General features: G+C 43.2%; 1 protein-coding gene across 2 annotated transcripts in view; it reads right to left on the bottom strand.

Moving 5' to 3' along the window:
- Positions 1-13150, bottom strand: part of GSPT1 (G1 to S phase transition 1) — a 35093-nt gene that overhangs the window by 15985 nt on the left and 5958 nt on the right. The window contains exons 2-4 of one of the 2 annotated variants that reach the window (XM_053364016.1): positions 3408-3455; positions 3199-3240; positions 1165-1392 (exon numbers count right to left, since the gene is read on the bottom strand). In XM_053364016.1, the coding sequence (XP_053219991.1) occupies positions 1165-1392; positions 3199-3240; positions 3408-3455 (318 nt within the window). The remainder of the gene's footprint in view (positions 1-1164; positions 1393-3198; positions 3241-3407; positions 3456-13150) is intronic. The other variant, XM_053364015.1, reaches the window with a different exon arrangement.

Below are 13150 nucleotides of genomic sequence, written 5' to 3'. Positions count from 1 at the left end.
TCTCCCTGCAAGGAGACTTTTTATTAAGGAGAAAGAGCCCAGACACCACGTCATATGAGCAAGCAGGAATTCTAATTAGCAGTTCCTCCCCCCTCCCTGCTGCATTATGCATTAACCAACCATTATAATTTCAGGTTTATCAGCTTTATGCGTAACTGCAACCAAGTCATTTAATTGACAGGCAATGCATATGCTAGAGCAAGTGTCGGAAAACTTTGGCCCTCAATGTTGTTGAACTACAACTCCCATCAGCCTCAGCAAGCGTGGTCAGTGGCCAGAGATGATGGGAGTTATAATTCAACAACATCCGGAGGGCCAAAGGTTCCCTGCATAGCCAGAGGGTATTCCTGCATAGCAGGTACCACTGGACCTACCCTTACACACCCACTTGAAGGATTCAGTAGCAAGCACTGAAAACACTGCTGTCTGAGACTCTAGAGCAGGGGTCGGCAAAGTTTTTGTGGCTTGGGCCGGTTCACGGTCCTGCAGATGCCACTGTGGGCCGGAGTGCGCACATGCACACACGCGCAAACGCTATTTCCGGCGCTCCTTCCAGCACGGAAGAGGCGTGTGCAGCTTCTCATTGGCTGCAGGAGCTTCCTGTAACCAACGGGAAGCTGGCCAGCGTCATGGAAGGCGGTCCCCGCTTGTGGCCCATGGGCCTTAGGTTGCCAACCCCTGCTCTAAAGAGCTGCTTCCAGTCAAAGAAGATAATACTGAGTTAGGCAGGCAGACAACTAGATTATGACAGCTTCCTGTGCTTCAGATGTCTACTCAGCAGTAATCGTGAATGAGTCACTCTCTGCTGCACCTATTTGTTTTGGTGAGACACGGAATAAAGGAAGGCTTGACTATGCACACTATTCTGAACTCTTCCGAGGAGGATAATTATTAGGTTGCCATCCTATACAATCCTCTGGGACCAAGTCCCACTGAACTTCAAAGAAGACATGCCTAAGCCTGCACTGTCGCTAGCAAACGTACCATATTCTTTAAACTTTTGCCAAACTGTATGAAAGGCAAACCTGCAATTTTATATAGAATCTAACATTAGCATCTAAAAAGGTATACTCCGAAAGCATTAAAGATGGTCCCAGTAATAAGATCAGGTTAAAAAACATATAATGCACCCACCCACCCTCCCTGCACTTATCAGCAGCTTACCTACATGTCCAATGAATACTACATTTACATGTTCTTTTTTGGGAGCACCTGGTGGTGCCATCATAGATTTAGGTTTTGGTAGTTCCTCTTCCTCCTCCATCATTTCCGGGGTGCCTTCCTCGGTAGGTCCTGCATCTCCAGAAGGTCCACTTGCTAACTCAGGTTCAATAGCTTCTTCTTTGTGATCCCATGACTCTTCAGGGGACATTTCCGTTTCTCCGTTTTCTACTGGAATTTAACAAAGAGTTTATCTGAACAAATGGAAAATTTTCATCTGCTTTCTTTTAGGAGAAAACAAAAGGTTAGCGGTACTTCAAAGGCAGGTATGTTACATCTAAGCAGTTAAAAGTTCTACTGCTGCAAGTTCCATCTTTTCTGATCTTGTTCTGCTGGCTGAGGCTTCTTTTCCAAAAGCTTTGTTCTAAACTGGATATTACAAGTCATTTTCAAAGCATGCTACAATTCATAGGTATCAGCAGACTATTTTAACACAATAGAATTTTCAGTTGCAGAACACACACAAAACACATCAAGATTATACAGTTTTTGAAGAGACTATACAGTTTTTGTATACCTATATTTATTAATTATTATTATTACTCAGTTTATGAGGATGACTGAACACTTGCTCCCTTCCTTCCTCATGTTCAAATTGTTTCAAATATACGGTAATCACAGAAATGGAAGGGACCACAAGGGTCATCTAGTCCAACCCCATGCAGTGCAAGGATCTTGCCCAACATGGGACTCGAATTTACAAACATGAGATTAAGAGCCTCATGTGCTACCTACTGAGCTAAGTTAAAATTGCCCATGAAAACTGGTCAGTCTACCTAAAGTATGAGACTATTTGAGAATTTGAAGCATGACATCAATATACTCTTACTGGACATTCCACAATAGAGGTGGGAAGAATATGGGTAGGCAGATTTCAGGTGTTTGAAATCTACTCATAGTGACACCAGGTGACACTATGCTTTGAAATCTTGACTGTTGGGACTTCAAAGTGCAGCAGGAGACTGGATGAAAACCCTTTTGGAAACAGCCCTGTGCTGCTCTTTGAATCTTTGGTTTTTGAAGCTTTAAAGAGCAGCTTGGGACTGCTTGCAAAACAAAGGGCTCTGCGCTGTTTGAAAACTCATCAGCTTTTGCAAACAGCCCTGCACTGAGCTTTGGTTGCATGTGCACAGTCAAACCGAGAAGGGTTTAACCCCTGTTCACCAGCTGATGAGCAGAGTTAAATCCGGCTCAGAGTTTGGATATGCATACTCTTCCACAGCAGTGGAATTGGGGTGTACAGTCAGTGAAGAACCAACCCCCTGCCCTGCCCACTAGCTGGCACTGGATCGACAGCAACTGTTGGGTAGGTAGGTAAGGCTTTAAAAGAATGGCCTCACGGGCCTAATTAGACACTCTGGAAGACATAGATTGGCTTGTGTGCCAGAGGTTCCCCGTCCTTCAAGTGAGGCAGGGACAAAAGGGTGGCTTGAGGGAGAGTACAACACACTTGGTGGTATTCAAAGTTCTTGCTTCATTCAAGGAACAGTATGCTCATGGAAGGGGTTACTGTGTGAATGGAAGCTTCTTCTGTTTGCAGAATGAAAACATTAGATACCATTCACTTAAGGAATTAAGGAAAATGCTTGACCACATGCTGATCCCAGAAGGAGTTTGTTTTCCGTATAAGATCACAGTCATTTTACAGAAGAATTCAGTTCCATTCCCTCTCCTCAACCTGCACTGCTGCTTTTAAAAGTCCAGTTTAAAGTGGAAGAAGCCCTTCTCAATACTATCGTTTAACAAGTGGTAGTCAGAAACCTTTGCACACCAACTTCAAATCACCCAGACCTTTTAGTAGATGCTCAGATCTACCTTCTGCCCACTGGCTTGAAAGATTTTCAAATACAGGTACAAAGGGGCTACACTATGTTCTGTCACAATAAAACAGCAAAGACTCAATTAGCAGTATCTTCAATTAAACAAGTCTAGTGCTATCAAACAGCACTTCTAGCTGTATTACATAACTGCACTTACCAACTGGCTCTGAGATTTCCATACTGACTGCAGCATTTGACCCTGTTGAAAGAGAATCAAATACAGAATGTTAAATATGTGACGTTAACTCAAGATGCCATGGTTAAACATGTGTTTAGAACACAGCATGTTAGCAAAAGTTTAACAATGTATCCTAAATCACATAATTAGATCCACTTTAGATTTTCCAGCAAACACATGCATATTACCTTCACAAGGCGACGGTTGTTCCTCTTGTGAAGATTCTGCTGATGCCCCTTAAACAAATAAGAGATTCAGCATTGATATAAATACAGATAACTGCCTTCAATAAAAGCTCAAGAACCAGAAAAGCCAGCTAATCTGAAGTAGATACAAGGAAAGGGTTCTAGGCTTTTCACCCTACTGTTTGCCCCCTTCCTATTCCCTGAACTCCTTAAAATTGCACGTGTTGAGACATGCACAAGAATCTGTTCGGTGAGGTTTTTGGGACACTTTGCCCTGTTTTGCATGCGATGCTAACCCATTGTTTAAAGCAGCAGAAAGCCTTGAAATTGTGTGCTCTCTCTCCCCTCTTCCAGCAATGCCACAAGGACATCAAAAGCAACCACTTTTAAATGAACTAAAGTTCCCTGTAACACTCAAACTCAGGGAACTCTGATTAGCCAGCGGTTTGCTAGTAAGCCAGGATCATAAGCCATGGCTTGACCCTGGCTTGCTCAAACAAGCCATAGATTAAACTAATCAGTCTTGATATTATGTGGAGTTCTGGTCAATTAAAAAAAACCTTCTGAACATGCTTGGGTGGGGGTCCAAGACAAGGCTCACTGCTGCTCATTCACATAATCCTAAAACATGGCTTACTGTTGCCAAATGTGCCCTTTAAAATTTCCCAATTTAAAAACAATCTTTTTTTGCAATGTAGCACACAAAAAGCTATCTATTTGCCTGTATCATCAAATGAATCAGACTCCAGAGGTTGTGATTCTAATGACCCTGTTGTAAGCAGAATCAAAGCACTTTACAAACATGTTGAACTTTGAAGCACCACAGCGGTTAGGAGTAATTTTCCAAGTATCATTACATAGGACAAACATGTAGAAGGGAGATCTGGTGGTTTGTTTACCAGATTCCCTACTATCTGGTTGATCCAAATACGAATTTGAAATGCTTCTGAAGCCCTCAAATTTCATTTTAATGCATTTGAACTTAGTTATGTTCACTATAAAAATTATGCATTATTTAAAGCTAGCAAGATCAAATACAGATTAGAATATTCACATAAAAGAAACTAAGTGCCAAAACAGCAAACTGAGAAAAAGAAAATACAAAAATGCACAAAAGCACCAAACTCGGGGAGCTGATTTCTGTAAGCCATAGGTAAAGGTAAAGGAACCTCTGACAATTAAGTCCAGTCGCGAACGACTGCGGTTGCGGTGCTCATCTCGCTTTACAGGCCGAGGGAGCCGGGGTTTGTCTGCAAAGTTTTTCCAGGTCAAGTGGCCAGCATAACTAAACTGCTTCTGGCAAAACCAGAGCAGCGCACGGAAACGCCGTTTACCTTCCCGCCGGACCGGTACCTATTTATCTACTTGCACTGTGTGCTTTCTAACTGCTACGTTGGCAGGAGCTGGGACCGAACAATGGGAGCTCACCCCGTCGCGGGGATTCGAACTGCCGACCTCTCGATTGGCAAGCCCAAGCGGCAGAGTGGTTTAACCCACAGCATCACCCGTGTCCCTATCCATAAGCCATAATGCCCAGCAAAATATGGTTATATTTGGTACTCACTTACTTTTCACATTTAAAATAACAAATCTCTCTTTTGGTGTAGGGTGGGAATCAGATGTGTGCTTGTACACCCCGCTTAGCATTTGGCAGTAATTCAGAATGCTGGCTTACAGCACACCAGTGGATTTGTAAAGTAAACGTACTGTCTGCTCACACTACTACAGGAACCAGACTCTCAGCCACTTTTTTGGTTCTGCTTGCGCTGCAGGCTCCAAAAGAATAGAGCAAAGCAGGCCGTGCTGGCAGAAGGCCAATATTACAGGCACGAAGGGTGAATGCAGGTCAGGCAGAGCAGAACACAGAAGATACAAAGGCAACAGCAATACCCTCTTCAGGGCAGTAATTAGAAATGCTAGATGACATTGGACAGAGTGTACAGTTGTGCGGGAAGCGGCTGGCACTGATGACATATCCTCCAAGGGTAGCGATGTGGGTTTTCTGGAAAATGCTGCACTGGAAAAAATTCTGGAACTAAAACCTTGATATAAATTATAGTAATGTGTAGTGGGTTTTTAAAAAACTCTTTAATGCCCTAGAGCAGGGCTTCCCAAACTTGGGTCTCCAGCTGTTTTTGGACTCCAATTCCCACCATCGCTGACAACTGGGTCCTGCTAGCTAGGGATGATGGGAGTTGTAGTAAAAAAAAAGAGCTGGAGACCCAAGTTTGGGAAACCCTGCCCTAGAGCCAAGGAATCCAACATAGTTCCTCCAGATGTTGCTGACTCCAACTCCCATTACCATACCATTGGCAATGGTGGCTGAGGCTGAAAGAAGTTGGGAGTCCAACAAGAGCTGAAGACCAGCGCTTGGCTACCTCTACCCTAGGGAGTGTTCTAATTCAGCATGTTTACTTTACCTTTATTTAGTAAACAAAGCTAATAAAAATTCCCCATGTTAATTTTATGCCCCAATGCACCACAAGTATTTCACCTGAAATATTTGAGGAAGCAAATTAAGGCACACTTAATGTGCTTTAAAGATGCTATTAAGGAGAACCGAACTGGAATATGTGCTTGTAAAAATCTAAATACATTATCACGTACTTCCCTCATTTTGTTTAAGCTTAAGAAAAACAAACAAAAGTACTGGAAACCGTTGGCGCAATAAATTTCAGCAGCGCAAAGAACTATATGCAATTTGCTGACTTGCATAGGGACAATCACCTGAAAACATTCATTACAGCTATGAAAACGTCAGGCTTGCCTAATATTCTTCAATAATGCTAATATATTTATGACATTGATCCCCCCCCAATAGTGATAATAAATCCTTGCCTTGGAAATTTGCCCACCCCACATCACTGTCCAAAGGTTTAAACAATTTAGCCAGCAAGCCTTAACACGGTGTGCTACAACAAAATAATGATCAGGAGGCCCAGATTTAGAACAGAGGAGAGGGCAGGCTTCCTCCAGAGAATCAACTCTTCCTCCTTTGCAATTTCATGGAGCCAATTATATGGGGGATGGAAGAATGCTCACCTCTTGAGGATCGGATGCTGGTAACAAAAGGGGGAAGTCATGACATCCACCCCCTTATCAAGAAGCATCCAAATTGCTGCTGCTGGGGAACATAATCCTAGGCCCCATCTACACTATACAGTCAAAGCAGTATTGTGCCACGTTAACAGTCATGGCCCCCACTAAAGAATCCTGGGAAGTGTAGTTTATCAAGGGTGCTTAGTGTTGTTAGGAAGCCCCTATTCCCCTCACAGAACTACAGTTCCCAGACTTCTCTGAGAAAGGACTGCTGTCAAATCTCTGAAAATTGCAGCTCTGCGACGGAAATAGGAGTCCCAACAACTCTACACTTCCCAGGATTCTTTGGGGGAAGTCCTGGCCTTCTATGGGTTTGACATTTAGGCAATCCATTTGTCATTTCCTCCCTCATTCTTTGTAAGTCTCTGCAGGTCTAACCATCCACAGATAGGAGAAAGCAGTAAGGAAGAAAAACCAGCTGGCTTTTCAATTTGTGTCTCTCTTTTGCTTCAAGAGCAGTATGCGGCCATGAGAACCACTGCCTTAGAATAAGATAGGGGAGAAGGAAGGAGTTAATGCTACATAATCACTGGGAATGTAAACTGAGCGAGCTTAGAAATGTCGCAATCCTCTATCATTTGCACAAATGGCAGTGAATTACTAATCCAAAAAATATGTTAGGGACAGGGAACTACTTTAAGTCACACTGAAGTGGCCGAACACGCCCAGTGGGATTTAACGTTTCCTTTAAAGAGCAGGTGCCCATGTCATGCCACTACCTGCTTTTGAGAGTCCCCTGGTTTTCAAGAGTGGTTTACCACATGGCACACTGGTGCTGCTCAAGAACTACGCTTGTGCGTGCAAAACTTTGAATGCAGGCCTATACTTATAAACATGAAATCTCCTATTCTTGTGCAATTACAGTGGTACCTCGGGTTAAGTACTTAATTGGTTCCGGAGGTCCGTTCTTAACCTGAAACTGTTCTTAACCTGAAGCACCCCTTTAGCTAACGGGGCCTCCTGCTGCTGCCGTGCCGTTGGAGCATGATTTATGTTCTCATCCTGAAGCAAAGTTCTTAACCCGAGGTACTATTTCTGGGTTAGCGGAGTCTGTAACCTGAAGCACCTGTAACCTGAAGCGTATGTAACCCGAGGTACCACTGTACTGTAAATATTTATCATTTTTTTAAAAAGATGGAGAGAAAACAGGAAAATTAAACCAGAGTAGAGGTCAAAATCTTACTTCGAGCTTATGATGAGCGGAATGAGACTTTGTGCTGACCATCAAACAGTGGCTTTTTCCACTTGCCTTGCTCCACCCTCCAGCCTTCATAAGGGAACTGTTTCCAGAGGAAGAACTGTGAGGGGAATGAGACTTTGTGCTGGCCATCAGCAACGGTTTTTTCCACCGGCCTGGCCCTTGGGGCCCTAGGAGCCTTCAGAACAGAGCTGCTGCCATAGGCATTATGTGTATGTGTCTTCTGATGAACTGAGTAGAAGATTATGAGTCATGGGGTGAGGAGAGATAGTGTGTGTGAATTCAGCAGTGCTTCGTTTGGTTTTGGTTGTAAGATTGTAAATGTTAATTTTGTTTTGTGAATTATGAGTGCAGTGATGCTTTGTGAATCTTACATGACTTGTTGTGGTTGTGCTGCTTAGCTTATTTTTTTAGTTGTTATATTAATAGTGTTTTACAGAAGGTGGTTGTTTTACTGATGATTTGTTATTTATTCTATATGATTTATGTTCTAACTGGGATGCTGTACTATGTTATAGTTATTTATTGTATGTAAGCCGCTTTGTGATTTGTGTGTGTGGAAAGCAGCATAGAAATATAATAAATAAAATAAATTTAGTAACATACAAAACTATCTAGTTCTAGTTAATCCTTTCTAGTTCAGGATTTAAGTATTCCTTCCAATAGCAACTGCATGATAAAAATAAACAAAAACTGTAGATTTATGAATGCAGTGAACTACAAATCCAAAACCTTTTTCGCCTGTACTATTGCCAAATCACGTTATTATGAATCCTGTAGCTGTGCATTTGATTTCTACCCATACCCCAAAATGCAGAACTGCTGCACTTGTCTCTGCTGAATTTCATGTTAGTTTAGGTTGAGTTTTCCACTCCATCAAGGTCATTTTAGAACTTTATTCTGTTATGGAGCCCCAGCATTAGAATAAGCACAATCCTTACAAGAATCCTTGAAAAGCTCTCAAATTCTTTTAAAATAACATTAAATTTCTAAGGCAGGCAACCCATTGTTTCCCACATTTCTAACTTTTTGAAAAGGTTTTCCTCCTTGCTTAAGTCAGAGAAGCAGTTGTGGTACCCACATGACCCAATTTGCATCATGTTGAATTAATGTAAAGTGTGTGAGGTGTGTGTGTGTGGGGGGGGAGATTTAAGGTACATGTGGTTAAGCAGAACTGAATCCTTCCCCCTGGGTCACAGGTTGGCAAACTAAGGACCGCGGGCAGGATCAGGCCCAATTGCCTTCTGGATCCGGCCCATGGACAGTCCAGGAATCGCCGCGTGGATCGCCAGCGCACGCATTCTTTCCCTCTCCCTCCCTCCCTCGGCGGCGCTTTTCTCCTCAGGGACGGAGCAATCTTGTTCCACGCCGGGCGCCGTCAAGGGTCGGCTCGCCTGCCTGCCCACCTCAGCAGGGCGGCACTGTGAAGGTGGCGTGTGACACCGGCTGCTGCTGTGTTTTCCTCCTGCTCCTCCTCCCTCTCCCTCAGTCCGCCCTTCCTTCCTTCTCCGTGCTCCTTTTCCACACTGCTCCCTCGCACGCTTTCTTCGTTGCCGCCTGCCTCCTTCATTCCTCCCATGGCATTCAGGTGGGTTATTGCGGTGGCCGCGACTGCCACTTGCGGATTGGCAGGCAGCTCAGTCTTCTTCTCCGCAGTGCCTCTTGGGAAGCAGCAGCAGCAGCAGGTGGTGGGTAAAAGCTCCGGTGACGCCCCGGTTCCCCTACCTCCGTCTGTGCCTCCTCCGCTGGGGCTGCTGCTTTTGTCTTCGCCGGCCAATGCAGCCTCCTACCCCGTCATGGCACCTGGCTGGCTGGAGAAGCCCAACTGCAGCTATTGGGATGACAACTGGGACAGGTAAAATGAAGCATCTTCAGGCCTCTTCGTGGGCAGGTGAAAATCGTTCACCCCCCCCCCAAATATAGTCCCCCCCCCAAGGTCTGAGGGAGAGTGGACCAGTCCCCTGCTGAAAAAGTTTGCTGACCCCTGCCCTAGGCTGTGCTTTCGTCCTCCAAGCTGCACAAGGAGAAAGAAAACTAAGTAATTCTGGGGGAAGTTCAATATCCCTCACATCCATTCCTAATGTGCTTTAAATCCCTTCTCCACGTGGAAGCCTTGGTATTTTTCCAAGGCCTTTTAAATTTTGATTTCAGTCAGTCCGGTGCTGGACTTTTTGTCTGCTGTGCCATTTTATTTGTGCTTTTTGTTTGTGTGTGTTCATTTTATCATCATAAGAATTCTGGTTTTTTAATGTGCATTGTTTATTTATTTTTGCATTGTGAGCCACTTTAGGCGCAAATCATTGTGGAAGAGCAAAATATAAATAATAAACTTTACCATAATTGAGTGTGTGTGGGAGACAGAGAGAGGAGAGAAGTGTACCATAACATATTAGCAAACTCTTTGCCCTAAATATTCCCCTGGAGGTTATGCTCAACTATCGTTGTACACTTCAGTTGTGACTGTTACAAAGCCTCCTTTAACTCTGATGACTGCAACAGAAAGCCAAACTTGCTGGACCTTTCCATCTTTTTACAAGGGCAAACTTTGGTACTGCTTTTGGACAACGCCCTATTAGGCTTGTAAACAACTACTGTACTTGCTTGCCTGCCTGAGGCAAGCGAGTATCAGCTCCCTGCAATCTGGCAAGGCAACTCAACTTTCCCCATTTCAGACTATCAATGCATTATATGGTTACCTGCTTTGGGAATTTGGAACTTCAGAAATTCTAAATAAACTACTAACAAACATGGGCAGATAATAAACACACAAATGTGCACTAGTAGCTTTTCAGGTAAGGCTGCACATGTGGTGTCTCTTCTCATAAAAAAGAAACAATTTTTGTCATCACCCTGTACTGTAACTAAGCCTACATACACGTAACTGAAATACACACACATTTCTCTTCCTCCTCCTCTCTCCTTCCCTTGTATTCTCTGTACTGAATTACAGGTTGTGGAAGCCCCTTGGAGCAAGCACCTATCCTCTTATACTCTATGAATAATCACACACATTGATAGCACAGAGAAAAAAGCTCACAGGGTGTTCAGCAACAAACACTGCCTTATCTGGGAAAGCAATCCAGGGAAGCTACAAAACAAATTACAGCAAAATTATTTAAATGTAAGCAACATCGTTATCACCAAGGCACATATGGACTCATTGGGAAAAAATCCTTATACAGGCACAATAAGAAGGAACTATCCTAAATTAAAAACATGACTGTTTTAGTAGCAACAGTAATGGGTGAGAGAGAAATCCATTTTGTTATGTGCAGTTGGCAACACAGGACAGACACCACATATTCGACAAGGATAAACAAAAACAGGAACCTTTTACATCATCCCAATTATTACATAATCCAAAATATGTGGTTCTGAAAAACTGAATCATATGTCTATAACAATGGGCTTGCACATATGAAGGCAGTTTCTGCTAGTGCTGTAGTAGAAAGTGAGGGGCAGATGGGGCTCATCAACCTGGCAAGGTAGCCCATCTAGGAGAACAAAATCGCTGATCCTAAACCTCCACTGCCTTGTGGGATATATTTGGGAGAAGAAAAGGCTATGGAGTAAACCCTACACAAATTTGGAGTGGAGTCCCTAAGATGGTTGGATGACACCTTGTATGCCTCCTTCCAGAAACTCCTGAAGTCAAACTGCCACCAAACGTTTTGCTCTGCTTTCCTCTGGACCACATCAGCGATGTGTCTTGGTGTCTGGCAAGCCCAGGACCTCCATACACACTGCCCAGGCATGCATCCTGGGAAGGTCACTTTGGTGCTGCTAACAGAGCACTTTGACTTCACCCCTGGAAATGTACTCCATTGTCCCTTGAGACAGATAGATGCCACCACCAACAGCAACACCCTTACACTGAAACTTGTATCCCAAGGTAGAGGCCACAACACGCAATTTCGAATTCAGACTGCTTAACTATACAGTCGACTCTCAACTTACGCAGGAGTTACATTCTGGGGTTGGTGCATAAAGACAAAATCACATGTAGTCAAAGCATATTCTCCAAAGGTGAGTGCAATGGCAGGTGGGATTGCTGACACACACACCCCGGACACCTGCCCTCCTTTTCATTTTTTTCAGCCAAGTACATAAAGCTGAAGTCGCACAAGTTAAATGCACTTAAGTTGTGAGCTGACTATACTACTTTAGATGTCACCTGTGGCTCCTGACTTACCACACTTCATTTATTATACTTCATAAAAAAAGACTGTGGAAAATAATACAGGGCAGAGACTACAACAAAAGGGAGAACTGGACATTCCAGATTGGTTCCTGAGAAGTTCAAAGAGCACCAAGAGACATTATTACCTGTGTGGTTGTCGAGTAAACAAAGCAGTGAATGTCTCAAAAGGAAACCCTCAAAGTGTAAGGGCTTTTGTTTTATTTTTCTATAGCAACAATGCATGGACAGTCCAGTCATGGAATATTTTCAAGAAGTCCTGTAATAAAACATTAGACCACATGGGCGGGGTATAAATAATAAAATTTTTATTATTATTGCTTCCAAATAAACTTTCCAATGTTACAGGTGTGCTTCTCTTAGTGCTAAATAAAAAAAAAATGGCAGACACTGCATTTCACAGTTGTCTGACGTCCACACCCTCAGACCACAAAGCCTGCTCCCTATCTCAATTATTGTAATAATTAGATTTTTACCACGCCCTTCTACCAAAAGAAGCCCAGATGTTTGGGGCCTGGTTAGCATAATTTAGTGAAGAGGGAAAGGGACTAACTACTTTGGACAGTGAAACAAGCTCTGACATCTAACACATAATTGGGTTCAAATGAAGTCTATTTAATGTATACAGAAATGTTAAGAAACCATTTTGAAGAAACACGCATTTTAGAAGCTTGCAGATCTTCCAAAATGCTTTCTCTTTGTTTCTAACAATATCAACAAAAAATGTACTTCATGAGCCAAGGTATTAATCGCTAAATGAATTACATTGCCTACTGCTGACTGACACAACCCTTTTGTTTTCCCTGTGAACATTTAGCGAAGCAAATAATAAGCAATAATTAAAGTGAACTCTGCAGTAAGGTCTGGGAGAAGACAAGGAAAGAACATTAAATATTTAACCGCCCAAAGACAGCAGTACTTGTTGAGCAGGAACTATGCCATCTCCTCGCTACATTCGGCCTTCCTGTTCAAAGACAAGAATGCAAGCAAGGTAGGATGATAGTCCCATCGACAGGCGCAAGATGAATCACCAGTTATTTTGTGTCAAGAGCAGTTCTGATCTCACAACACCATGTGGGCATCCCAGACTGCTTCTGCAGCACAGCAAGACTGATGGCAGAAATCAATTCCTGTAAAACACAACCCTAATCTATGCAAGAATGGGCAGACCCAGGATGACTTCAACCCCAATCCTAACCTACAAGCAAGTGCTTTCCATCTAAAAATGGAAGAGTCACCTACTTCAAGTTT

Source organism: Podarcis raffonei, chromosome 14 (genome assembly GCF_027172205.1).
Source record: "Podarcis raffonei isolate rPodRaf1 chromosome 14, rPodRaf1.pri, whole genome shotgun sequence".
Taxonomy (NCBI): Eukaryota; Metazoa; Chordata; class Lepidosauria; order Squamata; family Lacertidae; genus Podarcis; species Podarcis raffonei.
This window is presented reverse-complemented; position numbering and strand designations above follow the sequence as displayed.